The sequence below is a fragment of the Catharus ustulatus genome, unplaced genomic scaffold, assembly GCF_009819885.2.
Source record: "Catharus ustulatus isolate bCatUst1 unplaced genomic scaffold, bCatUst1.pri.v2 scaffold_93_arrow_ctg1, whole genome shotgun sequence".
NCBI lineage: Eukaryota > Metazoa > Chordata > Aves > Passeriformes > Turdidae > Catharus > Catharus ustulatus.
In genome coordinates this window covers 29346-56659 of record NW_024879557.1, presented here as the reverse complement: position 1 = coordinate 56659, position 27314 = coordinate 29346, and the positions used below count along the sequence as shown (strand labels likewise).

Below are 27314 nucleotides of genomic sequence, written 5' to 3'. Positions count from 1 at the left end.
AAATTAACAAAATTCGCAGCCCCAAAAATACCAAAATTTAGAAAATTCACAGCCTCAAAAACCCCAAAATTCACAAAATTCGCAGCCTCAAAACTCCAAAAATCCCAAAATTCCCAACCCCAAAATTACCAAAAATACCAAAATTCCCAACCCCAAAATTCCCCAAAACTTCGAAATTCATAAAATTAACAATATTGTCAGTCTCAAAAATCCGAAAATACCAAAATTCCCAGCCCCAAAATTACCAAAATCAGCAAAATTCCCAGCCCCCAAAATCCAAAAATAACAAAATTCTCAAAAATTCACAGTCCCACAACCCCCAAAATTCACAAAATTAACAAAATTTGGGGAAAAATCTGGGTGAATTTTGGGCAAATTTTGGGTGCATTTGGGGTAAATTTTGGGTAAATTTTATGGGAATTTTTGGTTGGATTTGTGGGAATTTTGTGAATTTTTTGGGGGACATTTTGGGGGATTTTGGGGGGGATTTTGGGTAAATTTTGGAATTTTTATGGAATTTTGAGGGAATTTTTTGAGTGATTTTGAGTAAATTTAGGGTGGAATTTTGGATGAATTTTGGGTGGATTTTGTGGGAATTTTTGGGTGGATCTGGGACAATTTTTCCGGAATTTTCCGTGTAGGCCGTGACGAAAATCTGGGAGTTTGGGGAATTTTTGAGGGAATTCTAATGGAATTTTGAGGGAATTTTTGTGTGGATTTGGGGTAAATTTTGGGTGGAATTTTGGTGGATTTTGGGTGGATTTTGTGTGAATTTTTGGGTGGATTTGGGACAATTTTTCCGGAATTTTCCGCGCAGGCCGTGACCAAGATCCGCAAGTTTGGGGAAATGTTAAGGAATTTTTTGCGAAATTTTGAGGAATTTTTGAGGAATCTTGAGGGAATTTTTGGGTGGATTTTGGGTAAATTTAGGGTGGAATTTTGGGTGGATTTTGGTGGAATTTGGGTGGATTTTGTGGGAATTTTTGGGTCGATTTGGAACAATTTTTCCGGAATTTTCCCCTCAGGCCTTCACCAAGACCCGGGAGTTTGGAGAATTTTGGGGGAATTTCTGTGGAATTTTTTTGGAATTTTTGGGATAATTTTGGGTAAATTTAGGGTGGCATTTGGGGTGGGATTTTGGGTGGATTTTGTGGGAATTTTTGGGTGGATCTGGGACAATTTTTCTGGAATTTTCCGCGCAGGCCGTGACGAAAATCCGGGAGTTTGGGGAATTTTTGGGGGAATTTTTGGGGAATTTTTGTGGTAATTTTGAGGGAACTTTTGGGTGATTTTGGGTAAATTTAGGGTGAGATTTTGGGTGGAATTTTGGTGGATTTTGTGAGAATTTTTGACTGGATTTGGGACAATTTTTCTGGAATTTTCCTCTCAGGCCATGGCCAAGATCCGGGAATTTGGGGAATTTTGTGGGAATTTTTTTGAAATTTCTGGGGAATTTTTTTGGGAATTTTGAGGGAATTTTGGGGTGATTTTGGAAGAATTTAGGGTGGAATTTTGGGTGGATTTTGTGGGAATTTTGGGGTGGATTTGGGACAATTTTTCTGGAATTTTCCGTGTAGGCCGTGACCAAGATCCGGGAGTTTGGGGAATTTTTGGGGTATTTCTGAGGAATTTCTGAGGAATTTTGAAGGAATTTTGAGAGAGTTTTGGGTGGATTTTGGGAGGATTTTGTGGGAATTTTTGGGTGGCTTTGGGACAATTTTTCTGGAATTTTCCGTGCAGGCTGTGACCAAGATCCAGGAGTTTGGGGAATTTTTGGGGAATTTCTGTGGAATTTTTTGGGAATTTTTGAGAGAGTTTTGGGTAAATTTAGGGTGGAATTTTGGGTGGATTTTGTGGGAATTTTTGGGTGGATTTTGTGTGAATTTTTGGGTGGATTTGGGACAATTTTTCCGGAATTTTCCGTGCAGGTCGTGACCAAGATCCAGGAGTTTGGGAAATTTTGGGTGGAATTTTTTGTGGAATTTTTATGGAATTTTGAGGGAAGTTTTGGGTGATTTTAGGTGGAATTTTGGGTAGAATTTGGGTGAAATTTTTGATGGATTTTGGGTGGATTTTGTGGGAATTTTTGGGTGGATTTGAGATAGTTTTTCTGGAATTTTCCTTGTAGCCCGTGACCAAAATCTGGGAGTTTGGGGAATTTTTGAGGAATTTCTGTGGAATTTTGAGGGAATTTTTAGGTGATTTTGGGTGGAATTTTGGGTAGAATTTGGGTGAAATTTTTGGTGGATTTTGGGTGGATTTTGTGGGAATTTTGGGTGGGATTTGGGACGATTTTTCTGGAATTTTCCCCTCAGACTGTGACGAAAATCCGTGAGTTTGGGGAATTTTTGGGGAATTTTTTTGGCAATTTTTAAGGAATTTTGAGGGAATTTTTTTGTGATTTTGGGTTAATTCTGGGTGGGATTTTTGGTGGATTTTGGGTGGATTTTGTGGGAAATTTTGGGTGGATTTGGGACAATTTTTCTGGAATTTTCCCCTCAGGCCATGACCAAGATCTGGAAGTTTGGGGAATTTTGGGGGAATTTTTGTGGAATTTTGAGGGAATTTTTGGGTGGATTTTGGGAAAACTTTGGGTGGAATTTTTGGATGATTTTGGGTGAGTTTAGGGTGGAATTTTGGGTGGAATTTTGGTGGATTTTGGGTGGATTTTGTGGGAATTTTTGGGTGGATTTGGGACAATTTTTCCGGAATTTTCCGCGCAGGCCGTGACGAAAATCCGGGAGTTTGGGGAATTTTTTGGGGAATTTTTTGGGAATTTTTGTGGTAATTTTGAGGGAATATTTTGGTGATTTTGGGTAAATTTAGGGTGGGATTTTGGGTGGAATTTTGGTGGATTTTGTGAGAATTTTTGACTGGATTTGGGACAATTTTTCTGGAATTTTCCACGCAGGCCGTGACCAAGATCTGGGAGTTTGGGGAAATGTTGAGGAATTTTTTTGGGAATTTTTGAGGAATTTTGAAGGAATTTTGAGGGAATTTTGGGTGGATTTAGGGTGGAATATTTTCTGGATTTTGTGGGAATTTTTGGGTGGATTTTATGGGAATTTTTCTGGAATTTTCCGCGCAGGCCGTGGCCAAGATCCGGGAGTTTGTGGAATTTTTGGGGAATTTTTGTGGAATTTTGAGGGAAGTTTTGGGTGATTTTGGGTGGAATTTTGGGTGGGATTTTGAGGGAATTTTTGGGTGATTTTGGGTGGATTTGGGACAATTTTTCCGGAATTTTCCCCTCAGGCCGTGACCAAGATCCGCGAGTTTGTGCTGCAGAAAATTTTCTCCTTCCGGAAGCCGATGACGAATTATCAGATCCCGCAGAACTCCCTGCTCAAGTACAAGTGAGAGCTCCCAAAAATTCCCAAAAATTCCCAAAAAATCCCCAAAATTCCCCAAAACTTCAAAAAATTCTCAGAAATATTCCAAAATTCCCAAAATTCAAAAAATCCCCCAAATCCTCAAGCTCCACCTCCCAGAATTCCCAAAAATTAAAAAAAAATTCCCCAAAAATCCCCCAAATTTCCCCAAAAGTCCCAAAAATTCAAATAAATTCCCCAAAATTCCCAAGAATTTAAAAATATCCAAAATTCTTCAGCTCCACACCCCCAAATTCCCAAAAAATCCAAAAAAATCCCCAAAATTTCCAAAAATTCCCAAAAAACACCCAAAATTTAAAAAATTCCCTAAAAAATATCACAAAAATTTCCCAAAAAAATCCCAAAAAATCCTCAATAAATCCCCCAAAAATTCCCAAAAAATCAATAAAAATTCCTGACAATCTCCCCAAAAATTCCCAAAATTAAAAAAAAATCCTAAAAAAATCCCCCAAAAAATCCCAAAAAAATCTTTAATAAATCCCCCAAACTTTCCCAAAAAAATCCATAAAAATTCCCTAAAAATCCCCCAAAAAATCCTCAAAATTCCCAAAAATTCCTTAAAAAAATCCCCAAAAATTCCTTAAAAAATCCCCAAAAATCCCAAAAAAATCCTCAATAAATCCCCCAAACTTTCCCAAAAAAATCCATAAAAATTCCCTAAAAATTCCCAAAAAAATCCTCAAAATTCCCAAAAATTCCCAAAAAAAACCCCAAAATTATAAAAAATTCCTAAAAAAATCCTAAAACTTTCCCCAAAAGTAAAAAAAAAATCCTCAATAAATCCCCCAAAATTTCCCCCCAAAATCTGTAAAAATTCTAAAAAAAATCCCAAAAAAATCCCTAAAAATTCCCCCCAAAAATCCCCAAAATTCACAAAAATTCCCAAAAAAATCCCCAGAATTATAAAAAATCCCTAAAAAAATCCTAAAATTTTCCCCAAAAGTAACAAAAAAATCCTCAACAAATCCCTCAAAATTTCCCCTCAAAATCTGTAAAAATTCCCTAAAAAATCCCTAAAAATTGCAAAAAAATCCCCAAAATTAAAAAAAAAAAGCCAAAAAAATCCCCCAAAATTCCAAAAAAATCCCCCAAACCCCCAAACCTCCATCTCCACCCCCAGAATTCCCAAAATTTCCCCAAATTCCCAAATTCCCAGGTTTTTTTACGAGTTCCTGCTGGGGAACGAGCGCGCGGCGGCGCAGGAGCTGCGGGATCAGTACGTGGACACCATGAGCAGGATCCACTTCTCCTACTTCAAATCCTACATTGGCAGGCTCATGAAAATCCAGGTGGGAATGCTGGAAATTTGGGGGAAAAATTTGGGATATTTGGGGAATTTTGGGGGATTTTTTTTGAATTTTTGGGGGATTTTTTGAGATTTTTTTGGGATTTTTTTTGTTATTTTTAGGCATTTTTAGGGAATTTTTTGGAATTTTTTGGGATTTTTTTTAGGATTTTTTGGGGGTTTTTTGGATTTTTTTTTGGTAATTTTTTTAGGGAATTTTTGTGGAATTTTTCTGGATTTTTTGGGATTTTTTTGGAATTTTTGGTTTTTTTTTGGGAATTTTTGGGAATTTTTTGGGTACTTTTTTAGGATTTTTTTTTAAATGTTTTGGGGTTTTTTTTTATTTTTTAGGATTTTTTGGGGAATTTTTTGGATTATTTCTAGAAATATTTTGGGAATTTTTGAGATATTTTGAGGATTTTTCAGGATTTTTTTTGTATTTTTTAGGAATTCTTTTTTGAATTTTGGGGGAATTTTAAAATTTTTTTTGGTTATTTTTAGGTATTTTTAAGGGACTTTTTGGGAATTTTTCGGGATTTTTTTTGATATTTGTGTATTTTTTGAGAATTTTAGAGAGTTTTTTGGGACTTTGAGGATTTTTTGGGTATTTTTTTAGTTTTTCGAAAGTTTTTTAGGGAATTTTTGTGGGATTTTTGGGGATTTTTTGGGGTAATTTTAGAGAATTTTTGGGATTTTTTGCAGAAATATTTTGGAATTTTGGGAAATTTTTTTGAAATTTTTTTGGTAATTTTCAGGTATTTTTTCAGGGATTTTTTTAAATTTTTTGAGATTTTTTAGGAATTTTTTAGGAATTTTTTAGGAATTTTTTAGGGAATTTTTGGGAGTTTTTGGGACTTTTTTAAGGACTTTTTTGTATTTTTTGGGGAATTTTGGGGGAAGTTTTGGGATTTTTTAGGAAACTTTTTTAGGGAATTTTTGTGGGATTTTTGGGATTTTTTTTTGGTAATTTTAGAGAATTTTCAGGATTTTTTTCAGAAATATTTTGGGAATTTTTTGGGGTTTTTTGAGGCTTTTTCTAGGATTTTTTGAGATTTTTTGGGAATTTTTTTGGAAATTTTTTTGGGGAATTTTTTGAATTTTTGCAGGGATTTTTTGTGAATTTTTAAAGATTTTTTTTGGTATTTTGAGGTAATTTTAAGGGAAATTTGAGAGAATTTTATGGGTTTTTTTTCAGGAATATTTTGGAAACTTTTGCGATTTTAATGGAATTTTTTGGGAATTTTGGGGGGATTTTTTAAAGGATTTTTTTTGAATTTTTAAGGATTTTTTAATGACTTTTTTAGGATCTATTGAGAATTTTTGGGATTTTTTTTCAGAAATATTTTGGGAATTTTTTGAGAAATTTCTTGAATTATTTTTTAAATTTCTCAGGAGTTTTTTGGGAATTTTTGTGATATTTTGGGAGGATTTTAGGAATTTTTAGGGGATTTTTTGGGGGGCAATTTTTTTATTATATTTTGGTGAATTTTTTGTGAATCTTTTGGAAAATTATTAGAAATGTTTTGGGAATAATTGGGGATTTTTTTGGAATTTTTGTACCATTTTAGGGGGATTTTTAGGAGATTTTTGGGATAAGTTTTTTTTTTTTGGGTGAATTTCTGTGAATTTTTTGGAGGATTTTCAGGAATTTTTTTGGGAATTTTTGGAGATTTTTAGGATTGTATTTTAGGAATTTTTTGGGGTCCCAAGGGAATTTTTGGGAATTTTTCAGAAGCCAATCCCGGCTCTCCCCTCCCCCTCCCCCCTTTCCCAGTAGATTTTTTGGGACTCTGATCCCAAATTTTTCCAAATTTTCCCCAAATTTTCCCCAAATTTCCCCCCAATTTCCCCAAATTTCCCCAAATTTTCCCAAATTTCCTCCAAAATCCCCAAAATTTCCCCAAAATTTCCCCAAATTTCCCCAAATTTTCCCCAAATTTCCCCAAATTTTCCCCAAATTTCCCCAAATTTCCCCAAATTTCCCCAAATTTCCCCAAAATTTCCCCAAATTTTCCCAAATTTTTCCCAAACTTTCACAAATTTCCCCAAATTTTCCCCAAATTTTCCCCAAATTTCCCCAAAATTTCCCCAAAATCCCCCAAATTTCCCCAAATTTCCCGAAAATTTCCCCAAATTTCCCCAAATTTCTCAATTTTTCCCCATTTCTCTGCAGTACGAGGAGGTGGCTGAGAAGGACGACCTGATGGGAGTGGAGGACACGGCCAGGAAAGATATCCTGAGGAAATCCTGGGATTTGGGGAAATTTGGGAAATTTGGGGGATTTTGGGGGGAATTTGGAAGATTTTGGGAAATTTGGGGGATTTTTTAGGGATTTTTTTGAGATTTTTTTCGATTTTTTTTGGATTTTTTGGGGATTTTTGGGAATATTTTTGGGATTTTTTGTGGATTTTTGTGGATTTTTTGGGAATTTTTGGGGGATTTTTTTGGGGATTTTTTTTGATTTTTTGTGGATTTTTTGTGGATTTTTTTGGATTTTTTGGGGTTTTTTTGTGGATATTTTGGGATTTTTTGTGGATTTTTTGTGGATTTTTTTGGGAATTTTTGGGGGATTTTTTGGGGATTTTTTTTGGGATTTGTTGGAAATTTTTTTTTGATTTTTAGGGAATTTTGGGATTTTTTGGGAATTTTGGGGGATTTTTTGGGGAGTTTTGAGGGGATTTTTGGGAATTTTTTGGGATTTTTTTTGGGATTTTTGGGATTTTTTGTGGATTTTTTGGGATTTTTTTGGGATTTTTTTTTTATTTTGGGGGGACTTTTGGGAATTTTAGGGAAATTTTGGGGAATTTTTGGGGGGATTTTTGGGAATTTTAGGGGGAAATTTGGGGAATTTTTGGGAATTTTGGGCAATTCTTTGGGATTTTTTTGGGAATTTTTTGGGAATTTTTTGGGAATTTTTGGCGATTTTTTGGGGATTTTTTTGATTTTTGTGGAGATTTTTAGGAAGAATTTTTCAGGAATTGTTGGGGATTTTTTTTTTAATTTTTGGGGGATTTTTTGGGGATTTTTTTTGGATTTTTTTGGATTTTTTTGGGTTTTTTTTTTTATTTTTGGGGGATTTTTGGGGATTTTTAAGGAATTTTCCAGGAATTTTTGGGGGGATTTCTTTGGGATTTCTTTTGGGATTTTTTTTTTGAATTTTGGGGGGATTTTGTGGGGAATTTTTTGGGAATTTTGGGGAATTTTTTTTTGATTTTTGGGATTTGTTCGGTTTTATTTTAAGTTATTTTTTGGGATTTACTTTTTATTTTGGGGGAATTTTTTTGGAAATTTTTGGGGATTATTTGGAATTTTTTGGCATTTTTTTGGATTTTTTTGATGTTTCAGGATTTTTTTTTAGTTTCTTAGGTTTTTTTTATTTTTTGGGAATTTTGGGAGATTTTTGGGGAATTTTTTGGGAATTTTGGGGGATATTTTGGGATTTTTTTTTATTTTTGGGAACTTATTGGGAATTTTTGGGATTTTTTTGGGGTTTATTTCAAATTTTTTTGGAGGGGATTTATTTATTTATTTTTGGGGAATTTTTTGTGGGGATTTTCTGGGATTTTTTGTGGATTTTTTGGGGGATTTTTGGGGGATTTTTTTGGGGATTTGTTGGAAATTTTTTTGGGATTTTTAGGGAATTTTGGGATTTTTTGGGAATTTTTGGGGGATTTTTTGGGGATTTTTTGAGGAATTTTGGGGAGATTTTTTGGGAATTTTTTTGGAGATTTTTGGGAATTTTTTTGGAATTTTGGGGGGATTTTTGGGGATTTTTTTTTATTTTTTGGGATTATTTTGGGGGGATTTTTGAGACTTTGTTGGGATTTTTGGGAATTTTTTGGGGATTTTCTTTTTGATTTTTGGAATTTTTGGGGATTTTTTTTGAGATTTTTGGGGATTTTTTGGGGAATTTTGGGAAATTTTTTTTTTATTTTTGGGGGGAATTTTGGGGATTTTTTAAAATTTTGGTGGAATTTTTGGGAATTTTTGGAGATTTTTAAGAAGAATTTTTCAGAAATTGTTGGAAATTTTTTAGGAATTTTTTAGGATTTTTTAAAAATGTTTTTGGGGATTTTTTGGGGATTTTTTTTGATTTTTGGGGGGATTTTTGGGGAATTTTTTTTGGAAATTTTTGGGGATTTTTTTATTTTTTAGGATTTTTGGGGGGGATTTTTTTGATTTTTTTTAGTTTTGGGAATTTATTGGGAGTTTTTGGGATTTTTTGGGGGTTTATTTTGAGTTATATTTGTGGGATTTATTTTTTTTATTTTGGGGGAATTTTTGGGGGGGATTTTTTATTTATTTTTGGGAGATTTTTTGGGAATTTTTTTTTTATTTTTTTGGGAATTTTGGGGGGATTTTTTGGGAATTTTGGGTGGATGTTTTTGGGAATTTTGGATAGAATTTTTTTTGTAAAATCCTGGAATTTTGGGGGGATTTTGGGCTGAATTCAGGCAGATTTTGGGCTGATTTTTTTGGAAAAATTCCAGAATTTTTGGGTCGTTTTTGGGAATTTTGGCTGGAATTTTTTGGATTTTTTTGGGTGAATTCAGGCAGATTTTAGGTGACTTTTGGGGTGAATTCTGGCTGATTTGGGGGTGACTTTTGGGGTGAATTCTGGCAGATTTTATTATTTTGGCTGCATTTTTAAATTATTTTTGGGTGAATTCAGGCATATTTTGGTTTGATTTTTGGGTGATTTTTGGGGTGAGTTCAGGCCAATTTTGGCCTATTTTGGCTGGAGTTTTTTGAGGTTTTTTGGGTGAATTCAGGCTGATTTTGGGGTGATTTTTGGGGTATCTTAGGTGAAATCTTTGGGTTTTTTTGGGTGAATTTTGGCAGGTTTGGGGCTATCTTGGCTGATTTTTTTTATTACTTTGGGGTGAATTCAGACAGATTTTGGCCTATTTTGACTGCATTTTTTTGGCTTATTTTTGGGTGAATTCAGGCAGATTTTGGCCTATTTTGACTGCATTTCTTTGGGTTATTTTTGGGTGAATTCAGGCAGATTTTGTGCTGATTTTTTGGGTGATTTCTGGCTGATTTTGGGCTGATTTTTTTGAGAAAAATCCCAGAATTTTTGCGTCATTTTTGGGAATTTTGCCTGGAATTTTTTCGTGATTTTTTTTGTGATTTCAGGCAAATTTTGCCCTATTTTGCCTGGATTTTTTTTATTATTTTGGGGTGAATCCAGGCCGATTTGGGGCCGTTTCTGGCAGTTCCTTGACCCCTCCCTGCCCCACGGTTCTTCTCGAAGCCGTCGCTGCGCAGCCGCAACACCGTGTTCACCCTGGGCAACCGCGGCGCCGTCATCAGCCCTGCCGAGCTCGAGGCGCCAATCATCGTCCCCCACGCCGCCCAGAGAGGGGACCAGAGGGTGACTGGGGACACTGGGATGGACTGGGATATACTGGGAGTGAAAAAATGGGGAGAAAAGGGAAAAAAACGGGAAAAAAACGCAAAAGAAACGGGGAAAATGGGGGAAAATGGCACAGAAATGGGGACTGGGATGGACTGGGATGGACTGGGAAGGAAATGGAAGGGACTGGGAGGGAACTGGGAGGGAACTGGGATGGACTGGGATGGACTGGGAGTGAAAAAATGGGGAGAAAAGGGAAAAAAAAGGGGAAAAAATCGCAAAAGAAATGGGAAAAATGGGGAAAAATGGCACAGAAATGGGAACTGGGATGGACTGGGAGGGACTGGGATGGACTGGGAGGGACTGGGATGGACTGGGATATACTGGGATGGACTGGGATGGAACTGGGATGGACTGGGATGGAACTGGGATGGACTGGGAGTGAAAAAACGGGGAGAAAAGGAAAAAAAATGGGAAAAATTTGCGAAAGAAACGGGAAAAACGGGCAAAAATGGCACAGAAATGGGAACTGGGATGGACTGGGACAAACTGGGAGGGACTGGGAGGGACTGGGAGGGACTGGGATGGGACTGGGATGGACTGGGATGGGACTGGGATGGGACTGGGATGGAACTGGGAGGGACTGGGAGTGAAAAAATGGGGAGAAAAGGAAAAAAACGGGAAAAAATCGCAAAAGAAACGGGAAAAATGGGGAAAAATGGCACAGGAATGGGGACTGGGATGGACTGGGATGGACTGGGAGGGACTGGGATGGACTGGGATAAACTGGGAGGGACTGGGAGGGACTGGGAGGGACTGGGATGGACTGGGATGGACTGGGATAAACTGGGAGGGACTGGGAGGGACTGGGAGGGACTGGGATGGACTGGGATGGACTGGGATAAACTGGGAGGGACTGGGAGGGACTGGGAGGGACTGGGATGGACTGGGATGGAACTGGGATATACTGGGAGTGAAAAAACAGGGAAAAAAGGAAAAAAAACGGGAAAAAATTGCCAAAGAAATGAGGAAAATGGGCAAAAATGGCACAGAAATGGGGACTGGGATGGACTGGGATGGAACTGGGATGGACTGGGATGGAACTGGGATGGAACTGGGAGGGACTGGGAGTGAAAAAACGGGGAGAAAAGGGAAAAAAACGGGGAAAAATTGCGAAAGAAACGGGAAAAATGGGCAAAAATGGCACAGAAATGGGGACTGGGATGGACTGGGATGGACTGGGAGGGACTGGGAGTGAAAAAATGGGGAAAAAATCCCGAAAGAAACGGGGAAAATCCGAGTTTTGGGGGCAAAATTGACGGGAAATTGGGGATTTGGGGGAACTGGGACAAACTGGGATGGACTGGGAGTGAAAAAACGGGGAAAAAATCCCAAAAGGAATGGGAAAAATGGGTAAAAATGGCACAGAAATGGGGACTGGGATGGACTGGGATGGACTGGGAGAAACAAAGTGCAAAAAATGGGGAAAAAATTCAGAAAAAATGGGGAATAAATAGAGAAATAAATGGGAATAAATACAGAAAAATGGGAAAAAATTCAGAAAGAATATTAAAAAATACAGAAAAAAAGTGAAAAAATACTGAAGAAATGGGGAATAAATAGAGAAATAAATGGGGAATAAATACAGGAAAAATGGGGAATAAATACAGAAAAAATGGGGAATAAATAGAGAAATAAATGGAGAATAAATACAGAAAAAATTGCAGTAAATAGAGAAAAAATGGGGAAGAAATCCAAAAAATGAGAAAAAATAAGGAAAAAATCAGGAATAAATTTAAAAGTGGGGGAAAATTCAGGAAAAATATGAAAAAATACAGAAAAAATAGGAAACAAATGGAGAAAAAAATGGGAATAAATACAGGAAAATGGACATAAAAATCATAAAAAATTGAGGAAAAAAATGATAAAAAATCAGGAAAAAAAGGCAGAAAAAACCTGATTTTTGTCCCATTTTTTCCCCGTTTTTTTTTGTTGGAATTGTTGATATTTTTACAATTTTTTTTTACCAATTTTTAATATTTTTTTCCCTCCCCAGTACCCTTTTGAGTCCCTGTTCAGGAGCCAGCACTACGCCCTGCTGGACACGAGCTGCCGCGAGTTTTCCTTCCTCACCGAATTCTTCCTGGTGGCCGGAGCAGCTGCCCAGGAATTGTTCAATGCTGTCATGGGCAAAACTTTAAACATGTTCCAGGTAAATTCTGGATTTTTGGGGATTTTTGGGAATTTTTGGGGATTTTTAGGAATTTTTCTGGGAATTTTTAGGGTTTATTTTGAATTTTTAAGGGTTTTTTTGGGATTTATTTTGAATTTTTTAGGGTTTATTTTGAATTTTTAAGGGATTTTTGGGGATTTCTTTTGGGTTTTGGGAGGTTTTTACAGGAATTTTGGGTGTCGGGATTTTTAGGGAATTTTTAGGGAATTTTTTGGGATTTTTTTGGGATTTTTTGAGGCCAGAACCCAGGAATTGTTCAATGCTGTCATGGGAAAAACTTTAAACATGGTCCAGGTAAAAATTTGGGATTTGGGGATTTTGGGGAATTTTTTGGGGTTTTGGGGAATTTTTCTGGGGTTTTTTAGGGTTTATTTTGAATTTTTAAGGATTTTTTTTGGATTTATTTTGAATTTTTTAGGGTTTATTTTGAATTTTTAAGGGATTTTTGGGGATTTGTTTTTGAGTTTTGAGAGGATTTTCAGGAATTTGGGGTGTTGGGATTTTTAGGGAATTTTTTTATTTTTAAGGAATTTTTAAAAAATTTTTTTTAGGGATTTTAGGGGATTTTTTGGGATTTTTTGGGGATTTTTTGAGGCAAGAACCCAGGAATTGTTCAATGCAGTCATGGGAAAAACTTTAAACATGTTCCAGGTAAAAATTTGGGATTTGGGGAATTTTGGGGAATTTTTTGGGATTTTTAGGAATTTTTCTGGGATTTTTTAGGATTTATTTTGAATTTTTTAGGATTTAATTTGAATTTTTAAGGGATTTTTTTAGGGTTTATTTTGAATTTTTAAGATTTTTTTTGGGATTTATTTTCAGTTTTGAGAGGATTTTTAGAAATTTTGGGTGTTGGATTTTTAGGATTTTTTTTGGCTTTTTAAGGAATTTTTTTTTGGATTTTTAGAGAACTTTTAGAGGCATTTTTGGGAATTTTTTGGGATTTTTTGGGGGATTTTTTGAGGCCAGAACCCAGGAATTATTCAATGCTGTCATGGGCAAAACTTTAAACATGTTCCAGGTAAAATTCTGGGATTTGGGGATTTTTGGGGAATTTTTTGGGATTTTTAGGATTTTTTCTGGGGTTTTTTAGGGTTTATTTTGAATTTTTTAGGATTTTTTTTGGGATTTTTTTTGAAATTTTTAGGGTTTATTTTGAATTTTTAAGGGATTTTTTTGGGGATTTTTTTTTTTGTTTTGAGAGGATTTTCAGGAATTTTGGGTGTTAGGATTTTTAGGGAATTTTTTTTTTTTTTTAAGGAATTTTTTTGGAATTTTTAGAGAATTTTTAGAGAATTTTTAGGGAATTTTTTGGGATTTTTTGGGAATTTTTTGAGGCCAGAACCCAGGAATTGTTCAATGCTGTCATGGGCAAAACTTTAAACATGTTCAGGTAAAATTCTGGGATTTGGGGGAATTTTTGGGAATTTTTCTGGGATTTTTGGGGATTTTTGGGAATTTTTTTAGGATTTTTTAGGGTTTATTTTGAATTTTTTAGGATTTATTTTGAATTTTTGAGGGATTTTTTTTAGGGTTTATTTTGAATTTTTAAGGATTTTTTTGGGGTTGTTTTTTGAGTTTTGAGAGGATTTTCAGGAATTTTGGGTGTTGGGATTTTTAGGGATTTTTTTTGGCTTTTTAAGGAATTTTTTTGGGATTTTTAGAGAACTTTTAGAGGCATTTTCGGGAATTTTTTGGGATTTTTTGGGGGATTTTTTGAGGCCAGAACCCAGGAATTGTTCAATGCGGTCATGGGCAAAACTTTAAACATGTTCCAGGTAAAATTCTGGATTTTTGGGAATTTTTGGGGATTTTTTTTGGATTTTTAGGAATTTTTCTGGGAATTTTTAGAGTTTATTTTGAATTTTTAAGGATTTATTTTGAATTTTTAAGGATTTTTTTTGGGATTTATTTTCAGTTTTGAGAAGATTTTTAGAAATTTTGGGTGTTGGGATTTTTAGGGATTTTTTTTTTAGGGATTTTTCATTTTTAATGGATTTTTAGGGATTTTTTTTTTAGGGATTTTAGGGGATTTTTTGGGATTTTTTGGGGATTTTTAGGGAATTTTTTGGGGATTTTTCGAGGCTGGAACCCAGGAATTGTTCAATGCTGTCATGGGCAAAACTTTAAACGTGTTCCAGGTAAAATTCTGGATTTTTGGGAATTTTGGGGGATTTTTCTGGGATTTTTGGGAATTTTTGGGAATTTTTCTGGGATTTTTTAGGGTTTATTTTGAATTTTTTAGGATTTATTTTGAATTTTTAAGGGATTTTTGGGGATTTGTTTTTGAGTTTTGAGAGGATTTTCAGGAATTTTGGGTGTTGGGATTTTTAGGGAATTTTTTTTTATTTTTAAGGAATTTTTTTTGAAATTTTAGAGAATTTTTAGAGAATTTTTAGGGAATTTTTTGGGATTTTTTGGGGGATTTTTTGAGGCCAGAACCCAGGAATTGTTCAATGCAGTGATGGGAAAAACTTTAAACATGTTCCAGGTAAAATCTGGATTTTTAGGAATTTTTGGGATTTTTTCTGGGATTTTTTGGGGTTTATTTGCAATTTTTTGGGATTTTTTTTTTATTTATTTTGAATTTTCAAGGAATTTTTTAGGATTTATTTTGAATTTTTAAGGGATTTTTGGGGATTTGTTTTGAGTTTTGAGAGGATTTTCAGAAATTTTAGGTATTGGGATTTTTAGGGAATTTTTTTTTATTTTTAAGGAATTTTTTTGGAAATTTTTAGAGGCATTTTTGGGGAATTTTTAGGGAATTTTTTGGGATTTTTTGGGGATTTTTTTGAGGCCAGAACCCAGGAATTGTTCAATGCTGTCATGGGAAAAACTTTAAACATGTTCCAGGTAAAATTTGGGATTTTTGGGATTTTTGGGGAATTTTTGGGAATTTTTAGGAATTTTTCTGGGAATTTTTTAGGGTTTATTTTGAATTTTTAAGGATTTTTTTGGGATTTATTTTGAATTTTTTAGGGTTTATTTTGAATTTTTAAGGGATTTTTGGGGATTTCTTTTGGGTTTTGGGAGGTTTTTACAGGAATTTTGGGTGTTCGGATTTTTAGGGAATTTTTTTTATTATTTTTAAGGAATTTTTTTGGAATTTTTAGGGAATTTTTAGAGAATTTTTAGGGGATTTTTAGGAATTTTTGGGATTTTTTGGGGATTTTTTGAGGCTAGAAGCCAGGAATTGTTCAATGCTGTCATGGGCAAAACTTTAAACATGTTCCAGGTAAAAATTTGGGATTTGGGGAATTTTGGGGAATTTTTTGGGATTTTTAGGATTTTTTCTGGGATTTTTTAGGGTTTATTTTGAATTTTTTAGGATTTATTTTGAATTTTTAAGAATTTTTTTAGGATTTATTTTGAATTTTTAATGATTTTTTTGGGTTTTTTTTTGAGTTTTGAGAGGATTTTCAGGAATTTTAGGTATTGGGATTTTTAGGGAATTTTCTGGGATTTCTAAGGAATTTTTTGGGAATTTTTAGAGAATTTTTAGGGAATTTTTTTGGATTTTTGGGAATTTTTTGAGACCAGAACACAGGAATTGTTCAATACTGTCATGGGCAAAACTGTAAACATGTTCCAGGTAAAATCTGGATTTTTGGGAATTTTTGGGAATTTTTCTGGGATTTTTGGGGATTTTTGGGAATTTTTCTGGGATTTTTGGGAATTTTTGGAAATTTTTTTTTTATTTTTAGGGTTTATTTTGAATTTTTGAGGGATTTTTTTAGGATTTATTTTGAACTTTTAAGGATTTTTTTTGGGATTTCTATTGGGTTTTGGGAGGTTTTTTCAGGAATTTTGGGTGTTGGGATTTTTAGGGATTTTTTTTTATTTTTAAGGAATTTTTTGGGAATTTTTAGAGAATTTTTAGAGGGATTTTCGGAAATTTTTTGGGATTTTTTTGGGATTTTTTTGAGGCCAGAACCCAGGAATTGTTCAATGCAGTGATGGGCAAAACTTTAAACATGTTCCAGGTAAAAATTTGGGATTTGGGGAATTTTGGGGAATTTTTTGGGATTTTTAGGATTTTTTTGGGGATTTTTTAGGATTTATTTTGAATTTTTTAGGATTTATTTTGAATTTTTGAGGGATTTTTTAGGATTTATTTTGAATTTTTAAGGGTTTTTTTGGATTTGTTTTGAGTTTTGAGAGGATTTTCAGGAATTTTGGGTGTTGGGATTTTTAGGGATTTTTTTTTATTTTTAAGGAATTTTTTTGGATTTTTTTTAGGGATTTTAGGGGATTTTTTGGGATTTTTTGGGGATTTATTTGGGATTTTTTGGGGATTTTTTCGAGGCCAGAACCCAGGAATTGTTCAGTGCTGTCATGGGAAAAACTTTAAACATGTTCCAGGTAAAATTCTGGGATTTGGGGATTTTGGGGAATTTTTTGGGAATTTTTTTTGGGATTTTTAGGATTTATTCTGGGATTTTTTAGAATTTTTTTAAATTTTTTTTTATTTTTTAGGATTTATTTTGAATTTTTGAGGATTTTTTGGGGATTTGTTTGGAGTTTTGAGAAGTTTTTCAGGAATTTTAGGTATTGGGATTTTTAGGGAATTTTTTGGCTTTTTAAGGAATTTTTTTGGGATTTTTAGAGAACTTTTAGAGGCATTTTCGGGAATTTTTTGGGATATTTTGGGGGATTTTTTGAGGCCAGAACCCAGGAATTGTTCAATGCTGTCATGGGCAAAACTTTAAACATGTTCCAGGTAAAATCTGGGATTTTTGGGATTTTTAGGGATTTTGGGGGATTTTTAGGAATTTTTCTGGGAATTTTTAGGGTTTATTTGAATTTTTAAGGATTTTTTGGGGATTTATTTTGAATTTTTTAGGGTTTAATTTGAATTTGTAAGGGATTTTTGGGGATTTGTTTTGAGTTTTGAGAGGATTTTCAGGAATTTTGGGTGTTGGGATTTTTAGGGATTTTTTTTTATTTTTAAGGAATTTTTAGGGATTTTTTTTTTTTAGGGATTTTAGGGGATTTTTTAGGAATTTTTGGGGATTTTTTGGGAATTTTTAGGGAATTTTTAGAGGGATTTTAGGGAAATTGTTGGTGATTTTTTGGGGTATTTTAATGGAATTTTTGAGGGGGATTTTAGGGAATTTTTTGGCAATTTTTGTAGGATTTTTTTTTTTTTTTTGGGGATTTCCTTCCCTTTCCTCCTTTTTTTGGGGGGTTTTTTTGGGGAATTTTTAAGGAAACTTTGAGGATTTTTTGGGGATTTTTTGGGAATTTTTCTGAGATTTTTTTAGGGATTATTTTGGATTTTCAGGGATTTTTTAGGATTTATATTTATTTTTTAAGTGGTTTTTGGGCATTTCTTTTGCGTTTTGAAAGGTTTTTTCAGGAATTTTGGGATTTGAGATTTTTAGGGAATTTTTGTGGATTTTTAGGGAATTTTTAGGGAATTTTTAGGGAATTTTTAGAGGAATTTTAGGGAAATTGTTGGGATTTTTTTGGGGTATTTTAATGGAATTTTTGAAGGGGATTTTAGGGAATTTTTGGGCAATTTTTGTGAGATTTTTTGGGGTTTTTTTTGGGATTTCCCTGGTTCCCCATCCCCCTGCTGGATTTCCCAAAGTTTTCCCAGAATTTCCAGGAATTTTGGATTTTTTGGGAGGGATTTTTAAATATTTTTGAGGATTCTCAGCGCATTTTTGGCAATTTTTTGGGTATTTTTTTGGGGTTTTTTTGGGGGTTTTTTTTGGGATTTCCCTGGTTCCCCTCCCTCTGCTGGAATCCCTGATTTTTTTGGGATTTTTTTCCCCCTGGAATGTTCCAGAAGCACATGGAGAGCTACGTGTCCGACTGCTACGACGCCATCGCCGTCTTCCTCTGCATCCACCTGGTGCTGAGATTCCGCGCCCTCATGGCCAAGAGGAACGTCCCGGCTGTGGATGGGTGAGGATTCCTAAAAAATCCACCTGGAATTCCCAAAATCCATCAGAATTCCCAAAAATTCCACCTGGAATTCCCAAAATCCATCAGAATTCCCAAAAAATACCTGGGATTCCCAAAATCCATCAGAATTCCCTGGGATTCCCAAAAAATCCATCAGGAATTCCACCAAAATTCACTCAAATCCGTCACGGCCAAGAGGAACGTCCTGGCTGTGGATGGGTGAGAATTTCCAAAAAAACTCCTGAGATTCCCAAAAATTCCACCTGAGATTCCCAAAAAACACACCTGGGATTCCCAAAATCCATCAGAATTCCCGAAATTTCCACCTGGAATTCCCAAAAAATCACTTAGAAAATTCCCAAAAAATCCCTTGGAAAATTCTCTCAAATCCGTCATGGCCGACAGGAACGTCCCGGCTGTGGATGGGTGAGGATTCCTAAAATTCCACCTGGAATTCCCAAAAAACACACCTGGGATTGCCAAAAAATCCCTTGGAAAATTAAAAAAGTATCCATCAGAAAGTCCCCCTAAAAATTCCCAAAACATTCCAAAAAAATCACGCAAAAAATCCAAAAAAATCCCCCAAAAAATCCCCCAAAAATCCCAAAAAATCCCACAAAAATCCGAAAAAATTCTCCAAAAAATTCCCCCCCAAAAAAACCCCAAAAATAAAAAAAATCTTTAAAAAATCCCCCCAAAATTTCCAAAAAATTTAAAAATCCCCAAAAAATCCCCAAAAAATCCCCAAAAATTCCGAAAAATTCCCAAAAATTCCCCAAAAATTAAAAAAAAATCCCCAAAAATTTCTAAAAAATCCCAAAAAAATCCCCAAAAAATCCCAAAAAATCCCCCAAAAATCCACTTAAAAAATCCCCAAAAATCCCAAAAAAATACCAAAAAATCCCCCAAAAATCCGCTTAAAAAATCCTAAAAAATAAAAAAATCTCCAAAAAAACCCCTAAAAATCTTTTAAAAATCTCCAAAAAAATCCTTAAAAAAATCCCCCCAAAAATCCAAAAAAAATCCCAAAAAAATCCCCCAAAAAATCCCCGAAAATTCTCAAAAAAATCCCCAAAAATCCCAAAAAAGTCCCCCAAAAAGTCCCCAAAAAATCCCAAAAAATCCCCCAAAAATTCCCCCGAAAATGCTAAAAAATAAAAAAAATCTCCAAAAAAATATCCTAAAAATATTTTAAAAATCCCCTAAAAATCCTCCCAAAAATCCAAAAAAATCCCCAAAAAATCCCAAAAAATCCCCCAAAATCCCCAAAAAGTCCCAAAAAATTCTCCAAAAAAATCCCAAAAAATCCCCAAAAAATCCCAAAAAAATCCCGAAAAATCCCCTAAGAATCTTTTAAAAATTCCCAAAAAATTCTCCAAAAAAATCCCAAAAAATCCCCCAAAATTCCCAAAAAACTCCCCAAAAATTAAATAAAATCCCAAAAGATCTCTAAAAAATCTTTTAAAAATCCCCAAAAAATACCCTTAAAAAATCCCACAAAATCCCAAAAAATCCCCCAAAAATCCCCCAAAAATTCCCCTGAAAAATGCTAAAAAATAAAAAAAATCTCCAAAAAATCCCCTAAAAATCTTTAAAAAATCTCCAAAAAATTCTCCAAAAAATCCCAAAAAATCTAAAAAAATCCCAAAAAAATCCCCAAAAAATCCCCAAAAAATCTCAAAAAATTCTCTAAAAAAATCCCAAAAAAATCCCAAAAAATCCCCGAAAAATCCCCAAAAAATAAAAAAAAAATCCCCAAAAAATCCAAAAAAATAAAAAAAAATTCTCCAAAAAAATCCCCAAAAGTCCCCCAAAAATCTTTTAAAAATAAAAAAAATTCTCCAAAAAATCCCAAAAAATTCCAAAAAAATTCTCCCAAAAATCCCAAAAAATCCCAAAAAAATCCCCAAAAAATCCCCAAAAATTCCCGAAAAAAATCCCCAAAAAATCCCAAAAAAATCCCAAAAAATCCCCCAAAAATTCCCCCGAAAATGCTAAAAAATAAAAAAAAAATCTCCAAAAAATCTCCTAAAAATCTTTTAAAAATCCCCAAAAAATTCTCCAAAAAATCCCCAAAAATCTCCAAAAAATCCCCCAAAAATCCCAAAAAAATCCCCGAAAAATCCCCAAAAAATAAAAAAAAAATCCCAAAAAATCCCCGAAAAATCCCCAAAAAATCCCAATAAAATCCCCTAAAAATCTCTATAAAATTTTTGTTTTTTGCAGCTACTGGGGGTCTCTGCTGGAGCTGCTGTGGCCGCGCTTCGAGCTGATCCTGGAGCTTCACATCCAGAGCGTGCAGAGCACGGACCCGCAGCGCCTGGGGGGGCTGGACACGCGACCACACTACGTCAGGAAATCGGGAATTTCACAGGGGTTTTGTGGGGAATTTATGGGAAATTTATGGGGATTTTGTGGGGAATTTATGGGGATTTTGTGGGGAATTTATGGGGAATTTATGGTATTTTTTGGGGATTTTTTGGGGATTTTTTTTTGATTTTATGAGGATTTTATGGGGAATTTATGGGGATTTTTTGGGATTTTTTTGGGGAGTTTTTTTTAATTTTACAGCATTTTTATGTTGATTTTTTTGGATTTTAATAGGTTTTTTCGGGGATTTTATGTGGATTTTTTGGGGATTTTACGGGATTTTTATGGTGAGTTTTTTGGGATTTTATGAGGATTTTATGGTATTTTTATAGGTTTTTTTTTTTTTATTTTTTGGGGATTTTATGGGATTTTTACGTTGGTGTTTTGGGGATTTTTTAGAGATTTTATGGGAGTTTTATGGGGTTTTTTGTGGAATTTTATGGGATTTTTATGTTGATTTTTAAGGGATTTTATTGGAACTTTATTGGATTTTTATGTAGACTTTTTGGATTTTAATAGGATTTTTTTTGGATTTTATGGGGATTTTTAGGGGATTTTATGGGATTTTTATGTTGGTTTTTTGGGGATTGTTTTGGATTTTTATAGTGATTTTTTTTTTTATTTTAATAGGATTTTTATGGGATTTTATGGGGATTTTTTTTTATTTTTATGGGATTTTTATGTGGGTTGTTTGGGGATTATCGGGATTTTATGGGATTTTTATAGTGATTTTTAGGGGATTTTTTTTTAATTTTATGGGGATTTTATAGGGATTTTGGGGGGATTTTATTGGAACTTTATGTTGATTTTTTTGGATTTTAATAGGATTTTTTGGGGATATTTTGTGGGATTTTATGTGGATTTTTAAAGGATTTTATGGGATTTTTATGTTGGATTTTTGGGGATTTTATGGGGATTTTAGAGGTTTTTTGAGGGTTTTTTTTTAGATTTTATGAGGATTTTTTTGGGATTTTTATGTTGATTTTTTGGGGATTTTTGAGGGATTTTATGGAATTTTTGTGTTGATTTTTTTGGGATTTTATGCAGATTTTATAGTGATTTTTTGGGTTTTTTTTTGGAATTTTATGGAATTTTTGTGTTGATTTTTTTGGGATTTTATGCAGATTTTATAGTGATTTTTTGGAGATTTTTTTTGAATTTTACGGAATTTTTGGGGATTTTTTTTTGATTTTATGGGATTTTTTTTTGGATTTTATGGGATTTTTATAGTGATTTTTTGGGGATTTTTTTTGAATTTTACAGAGTTTTTGGGGATTTTTTTGGGATTTTTTGGGAGTTTTATGGGATTTTTATGGGGTTTTAATGGGGATTTAATGGAATTTTTATGTTGGTTTTTTTATTTTAATAGGATTTTTTTTGGATTTTTATGTTGATTTTTTGGGATTTTATGGGATTTTTACAGTGATTTTTTTGGGATTTTTTGGGATTTTTGTGGGGATTTATTTTTATTTTACGGGGATTTTTTGGGGATTTTGTGGGATTTTTATGTGGATTTTTATGTTGATTTTTTGGGGATTTTTATGTTGATTTTTTGGGGATTTTATGGGATTTTTATGTTGATTTTTTGGGGAATTTTATGGGATTTTTATGTTGATTTTTTTGGGAATTTTATGGGATTTTTATGTTGATATTTTGGGGATTTTTATGTTGATTTTTTGGAGATTTTATGGGATTTTTATGTTGATTTTTTGGGGATTTTTTTGGGATTTTTTAGGATTTTTTTGGGGATTTTTTAGAGATTTTTTAGAGTTTTTTTTTTTATTTTATGGGGAATTTTTGGGGATTTTTTTGGGATTTTTTGGGATTTTTTGGGGATTTTATGGGATTTTTATAGTGACTTTATGGAGATTTTTTGGGATTTTTAGGTTGATCTTTTGGGGATTTTTTTTGATTTTATGGGGATTTTTTAGAGATTTTATGGGGATTTTGTGGGGATTTTTTGTGGGTTTTTTTATTTTTTGGGGATTTTTTGGGGTTTCTTGGGATTTTATGGGGATTTTTTTGGGATTTTGGATTTTATGGGGATTTTTTTGGGATTTTATGGGGATTTTTATAGTGATTTTTTGGGATTTTTTTGGGATTTTTATAGTGATTTTTTGGGATTTTTTTTGGAATTTTTTTGGATTTATATGTTGATTTTTTGGGGATTTTTTTTGGATTTTATGGGGATTTCTTGGGGATTTTTTTGGATTTTTGTGGGGATTTTATGGGGAATTTATGGGGATTTTTTGGGGATTTTTATGTGGATTTTATGGGGATTTTTTTGGGATTTTTTTGGGATTTTATGGGGCTTTTTTTTTATTTTTATGTTGATTTTTTTGGGATTTTATGGGATTTTTTTGGAATTTTTAGGGATTTGTTTGGATTTTATGGGTTTTTAAGGGATTTTTTAGGGATATTTTTGGATTTTATGGGGATTTTTTGGGGGATTCTTTTGAATTTTTGAGGATTTTTGTGTTGTTTTTTTGGGGATTTTATGGGGGTTTTGTGTGGATTTTATGGGTTTTTTATGGGATTTTAATGGGATTTTTTTGGGGGATTTTATGGGAATTTTATGGGGATTTTATGGGATTTTTATGTTGTTTTTTTTTGTTTTAACAGGATTTTTGGGTGATTTTATGTGGATGTTTTGGGGATTTTATGGGGATTTTATGGGATTTTTTCAGGGACTTTGGGGATATTTTAGGATTTTTGGGGGGATTTTTTGGGATTTTTTTGGATTTTTAGGGATTTTATATTGATTTTATGGGGATTTTTTTTTTAATTTTAGGGGATTTTATGTGCATTTTATGAGGATTTTTTGGGCATTTTTAAATTTTTTTTTAATTTTTGGGATTTTATGGGGATTTTTTTTGCATTTTATGGGATTTTTATAGTAATTTTTTAGGAATTTTTTTTGATTTTATGAGGAATTTATAGGGATTTTTGGGGGATTCATTGGGGATTTATATAGTGATTTTTTTGGGGATTTATTGGGGATTTTATGGGGATTTTTGGGAGAATTTTTTTGGAATTTTTTTTTATTTTATGGAGACTTTTTTGGGATTTTTTTTGAGAATTTTATGGGATTTTATGGGGAGTTAATAAGGATTTTTAGGGATTTTTTTAGGGATTTTTTGGGGGATTTTTTGGGGATTTTTTTTATTTTTTGTGAGAATTTTTTGCAAATTTTTTTGGGAATTTTTTGAGATTTTATGGTGATTTTTGGGGATATTTTGGGGGATTTATTGAGGATTTTTATAGTGATTTTTTTTGGGATTTATTGGGGATTTTATGGGGATTTTTGGGAGATTTTATGGAGATTTTTTTTTATTTTATGGAGATATTTTTGGGATTTTTTTGAGAATTTTATGGGATTTTATGGGGATTTTATGGGGAGTTAATAGAGATTTTTAGGGATTTTTTTGGGGGATTTTTAGGGATTTTTTGGGGGATTTTTAGGGATTGTTTGGGGGATTTTTTGGGGATTTTTTTTTATTTTTTATGAGAATTTTTTGCAAACTTTTTTCAAATTTTTTTTTGATTTTACGATGATTTTTGGTGATATTTCGGGCGATATTTTGAGGAATTTTATGGGAATTTTTTTATTACATTTCTCATTCTCCCCATTTCCCATATTTCTGATTTTCCCCATTTTTCCCCATTTCCCCAATTTTTAATATTTTCCCAATTTTTCCATTTTTCCCCCCAGATCACGCGCCGTTACGCCGAGTTCTCCTCGGCCATCGTCAGCATCAACCAAACCCTGCCCAGCGAGAGGAGCGACGCCCTGCTGGCCAGGCTGCAGGTCCCTGGGGCAAACTGGGATGGACTGGGAGGGACTGGGACAAACTGGGATGGAACTGGGACGGACTGGGATGGACTGGGAGGGAAAAATGGGAAAAAATCCCAAAAGAAATGGGAAAAATCCGAGTTTTGGGGGCAAAATTGATGGGAAATTGGGGATTTGGGGGAACTGGGAGGGACTGGGATGGACTGGGAGGGACTGGGATGGACTGGGATGGACTGGGACAAACTGGGAGCAAACTGGGATGGACTGGGAGTGAAAAAATGGGGAAAAAATCCCAAAAGAAATGGGAAAAATGGGCAAAAATGGCAAAAAAATGGGGATTGGGAGGGACTGGGATGGACTGGGAGGGACTGGGACAAACTGGGAGGGACTGGGATGAATGGGAGGGTACTGGGATGGAACTGGGATGGACTGGGATGGACTGGGAGGGACTAGGAGTGAAAAAATGGGGAAAAAATCCCAAAAAAAAAGGGAAAAATCTGAGTTTTGGGGGCAAAATTGACGGGAAATTGGGGATCTGGGGGAACTGGGATGGACTGGGAGGGACTGGGATGGACTGGGGCAAACTGGGGCAAACTGGGGCAAACTGGGAGGGACTGGGATGGACTGGGAGTGAAAAAATGGGAGAAAATCGCAAAAGAAACGGGAAAAATCCGAGTTTTGGGGGCAAAATTGATGGGAAATTGGGGATTTGGGGGGGCTGGGATGGACTGGGATGGGACTGGGATGGACTGGGATGGACTGGGAGGGACTGGAGCAAACTGGGAGGGAACTGGGATGAGCTAGGAGGGAACTGGGATGGACTGGGATGGACTGGGATGGACTGGGAGTGAAAAAATGGGGAAAAAATTCCAAATGAAATGGGAAAAATGGGTAAAAATGGCACAGAAATGGGAACTGGGATGGACTGGGATGGACTGGGATCAACTGGGAGGGACTGGGAGTGAAAAAACGGGGAAAAAATCGCAAAAGAAATGGGAAAAATCCAAGCTTTGGGGGCAAAATTGATGGGAAATTGGGGATTTGGGGGAACTGGGATGGACTGGGATGGACTGGGAGGGACTGGGACAAACTGGGATAAACTGGGAGTGAAAAAACGGGGAAAAAATCCCAAAAGAAATGGGAAAAATGGGCAAAAATGGCACAGAAATGGGAACTGGGAGGGACTGGGATGAAACTGGGATGGACTGGGACAAACTGGGACAAACTGGGATGAACTGGGAGGAACTGGGATGGACTGGGATGGACTGGGAGGAACTGGGATGGACTGGGATGGACTGGGATGGACATTTTTCCCCATTTTTCCCCATTTTTCCCCATTTTTCCCCATTTTTCCCCATTTTTTCCCATTTTTTCCCCATTTTTTCCCATTTCCCCATTTTCCCCATTTTTTCCCATTTCCCCATTTTTCCCCATTTTTTCCCATTTTTTCCCATTTTTCCCCATTTCCAGCTGGAAGTCGAGAACCTCGTCCTTCGCGCGGCCGCCGAGTTCCCGTCGCGCCGGGAGCAGCTCGTCTTCCTCATCAACAACTACGACATGATGCTGGGGGTGCTCATGGTATTCCCAAAAAAAATCTTAAATTCCCAAAATTCCCAAAATTTCCCTAAAATTCCCAAAAAAATCCCCATCAAAATCACCCAAAATTCACCCCAAAAACGCCAAAAATCCCCAAAATTCCATCCTGGACCCCACAGGATGCTGGGGGTGCTCATGGTATTCCCAAAAAAAATCCTGAATTCCTAAAAATTCCCAAAATTTCCCTAAAATTCCCAAAAAAATCCCTGCAAAAATCACCCCAAATTCACCCCAAAATGACCAAAAATGCCAAAAATCCCCAAAATAAAAACGCCAAAAATCCCCAAAATTCCATCCTGGAACCCTCACATGATGCTGGGGGTGTTCATGGTATTCCCAAAAAAAATCCTAAATTCCTAAAATTCCTAAAAATCCCAAAATTTCTCCAAAATTCCTAAAAAAATCCCTCCAAAAATCACCCAAAATTCACCCCAAAATGACCAAAAACGCCAAAAATCCCCAAAATAAAAACGCCAAAAATCCTCAAAATTTCATCCTGGATCCCCACAGGATGCTGAGGGTGCTCATGGTATTCCCAAAAAAAATCTTAAATTCCCAAAATTCCCAAATTTCCTCAAAATTCCCAAAAAAATCCCCATCAAAATCACCCAAAATTCACCCCAAAGTGACCAAAAACACCAAAAATCCCCAAAATAAAAATGCCAAAAATCACCAAAATTCCACCCTGGACCCCCACAGGATGCTGGGGGTGCTCATGGTATTCCCAAAAAAATCCTGAATTCCTAAAAATTCCCAAAATTTCCCCAAAATTCCCAAAAAAATCCCCATTTAAATCACCCAAAATTCACCCCAAAATCACCAAAAACACCAAAAATCCCCAAAATTCCATCCTGGACCACACAGGATGCTGGGGGTGCTCATGGTATTCCCAAAAAAATCCCAAAATTCCCAAATTTCCCAAAAATCCCAAAATTTTCCCCTCCAAAATCCCAAAAATCCAAAAATATTCCTGCAAAAATCACCCCAGAATTACCAAAAATCCCCAAAATTCCATCCTGGACCCCCACAGGATGCTGGGAGTGCTCAAAAAAAATCCCAAAAATGCCAAAATTCCCAAATTCCTAAAAATCCCAAAATTTTCCCCACAAAAATCCCAAAAACAGAAAAAAAAAACCTTCAAAAACCCTTAAAATGCCCCCAAAATTCCCTTTTTTCCCAAATTTTTCCCCTAAATTATCTCCAAATTCTTTTTTCCTCCCAAATTCCGCTGAAACTCTCCCCAAATTCTCTTTTTTTTTCTCCTAAATTCCCTGGTTTTTCCCCAAAATTGCCTTTTTTTCCTCCAAATTCTTCCCAAAATTCTCCCCAAAATATTCCCCCCAAAATATTCCCAGAAACTTTCCCCAAAATATTTC

At 34.8% G+C, this 27314-nt stretch overlaps 1 protein-coding gene across 1 annotated transcript in view; it reads left to right on the top strand.

The window, feature by feature from the left end:
- The window catches only part of VPS52 (VPS52 subunit of GARP complex), a 47933-nt gene that overhangs the window by 12058 nt on the left and 8561 nt on the right, over positions 1-27314 (top strand). The window contains exons 8-16 of the mRNA XM_033086991.2: positions 3253-3353; positions 4546-4678; positions 6848-6905; positions 9918-10051; positions 12090-12245; positions 18061-18179; positions 20406-20529; positions 24262-24357; positions 25813-25920. Coding sequence (XP_032942882.1) covers positions 3253-3353; positions 4546-4678; positions 6848-6905; positions 9918-10051; positions 12090-12245; positions 18061-18179; positions 20406-20529; positions 24262-24357; positions 25813-25920 — 1029 coding nt within the window. The remainder of the gene's footprint in view (positions 1-3252; positions 3354-4545; positions 4679-6847; positions 6906-9917; positions 10052-12089; positions 12246-18060; positions 18180-20405; positions 20530-24261; positions 24358-25812; positions 25921-27314) is intronic.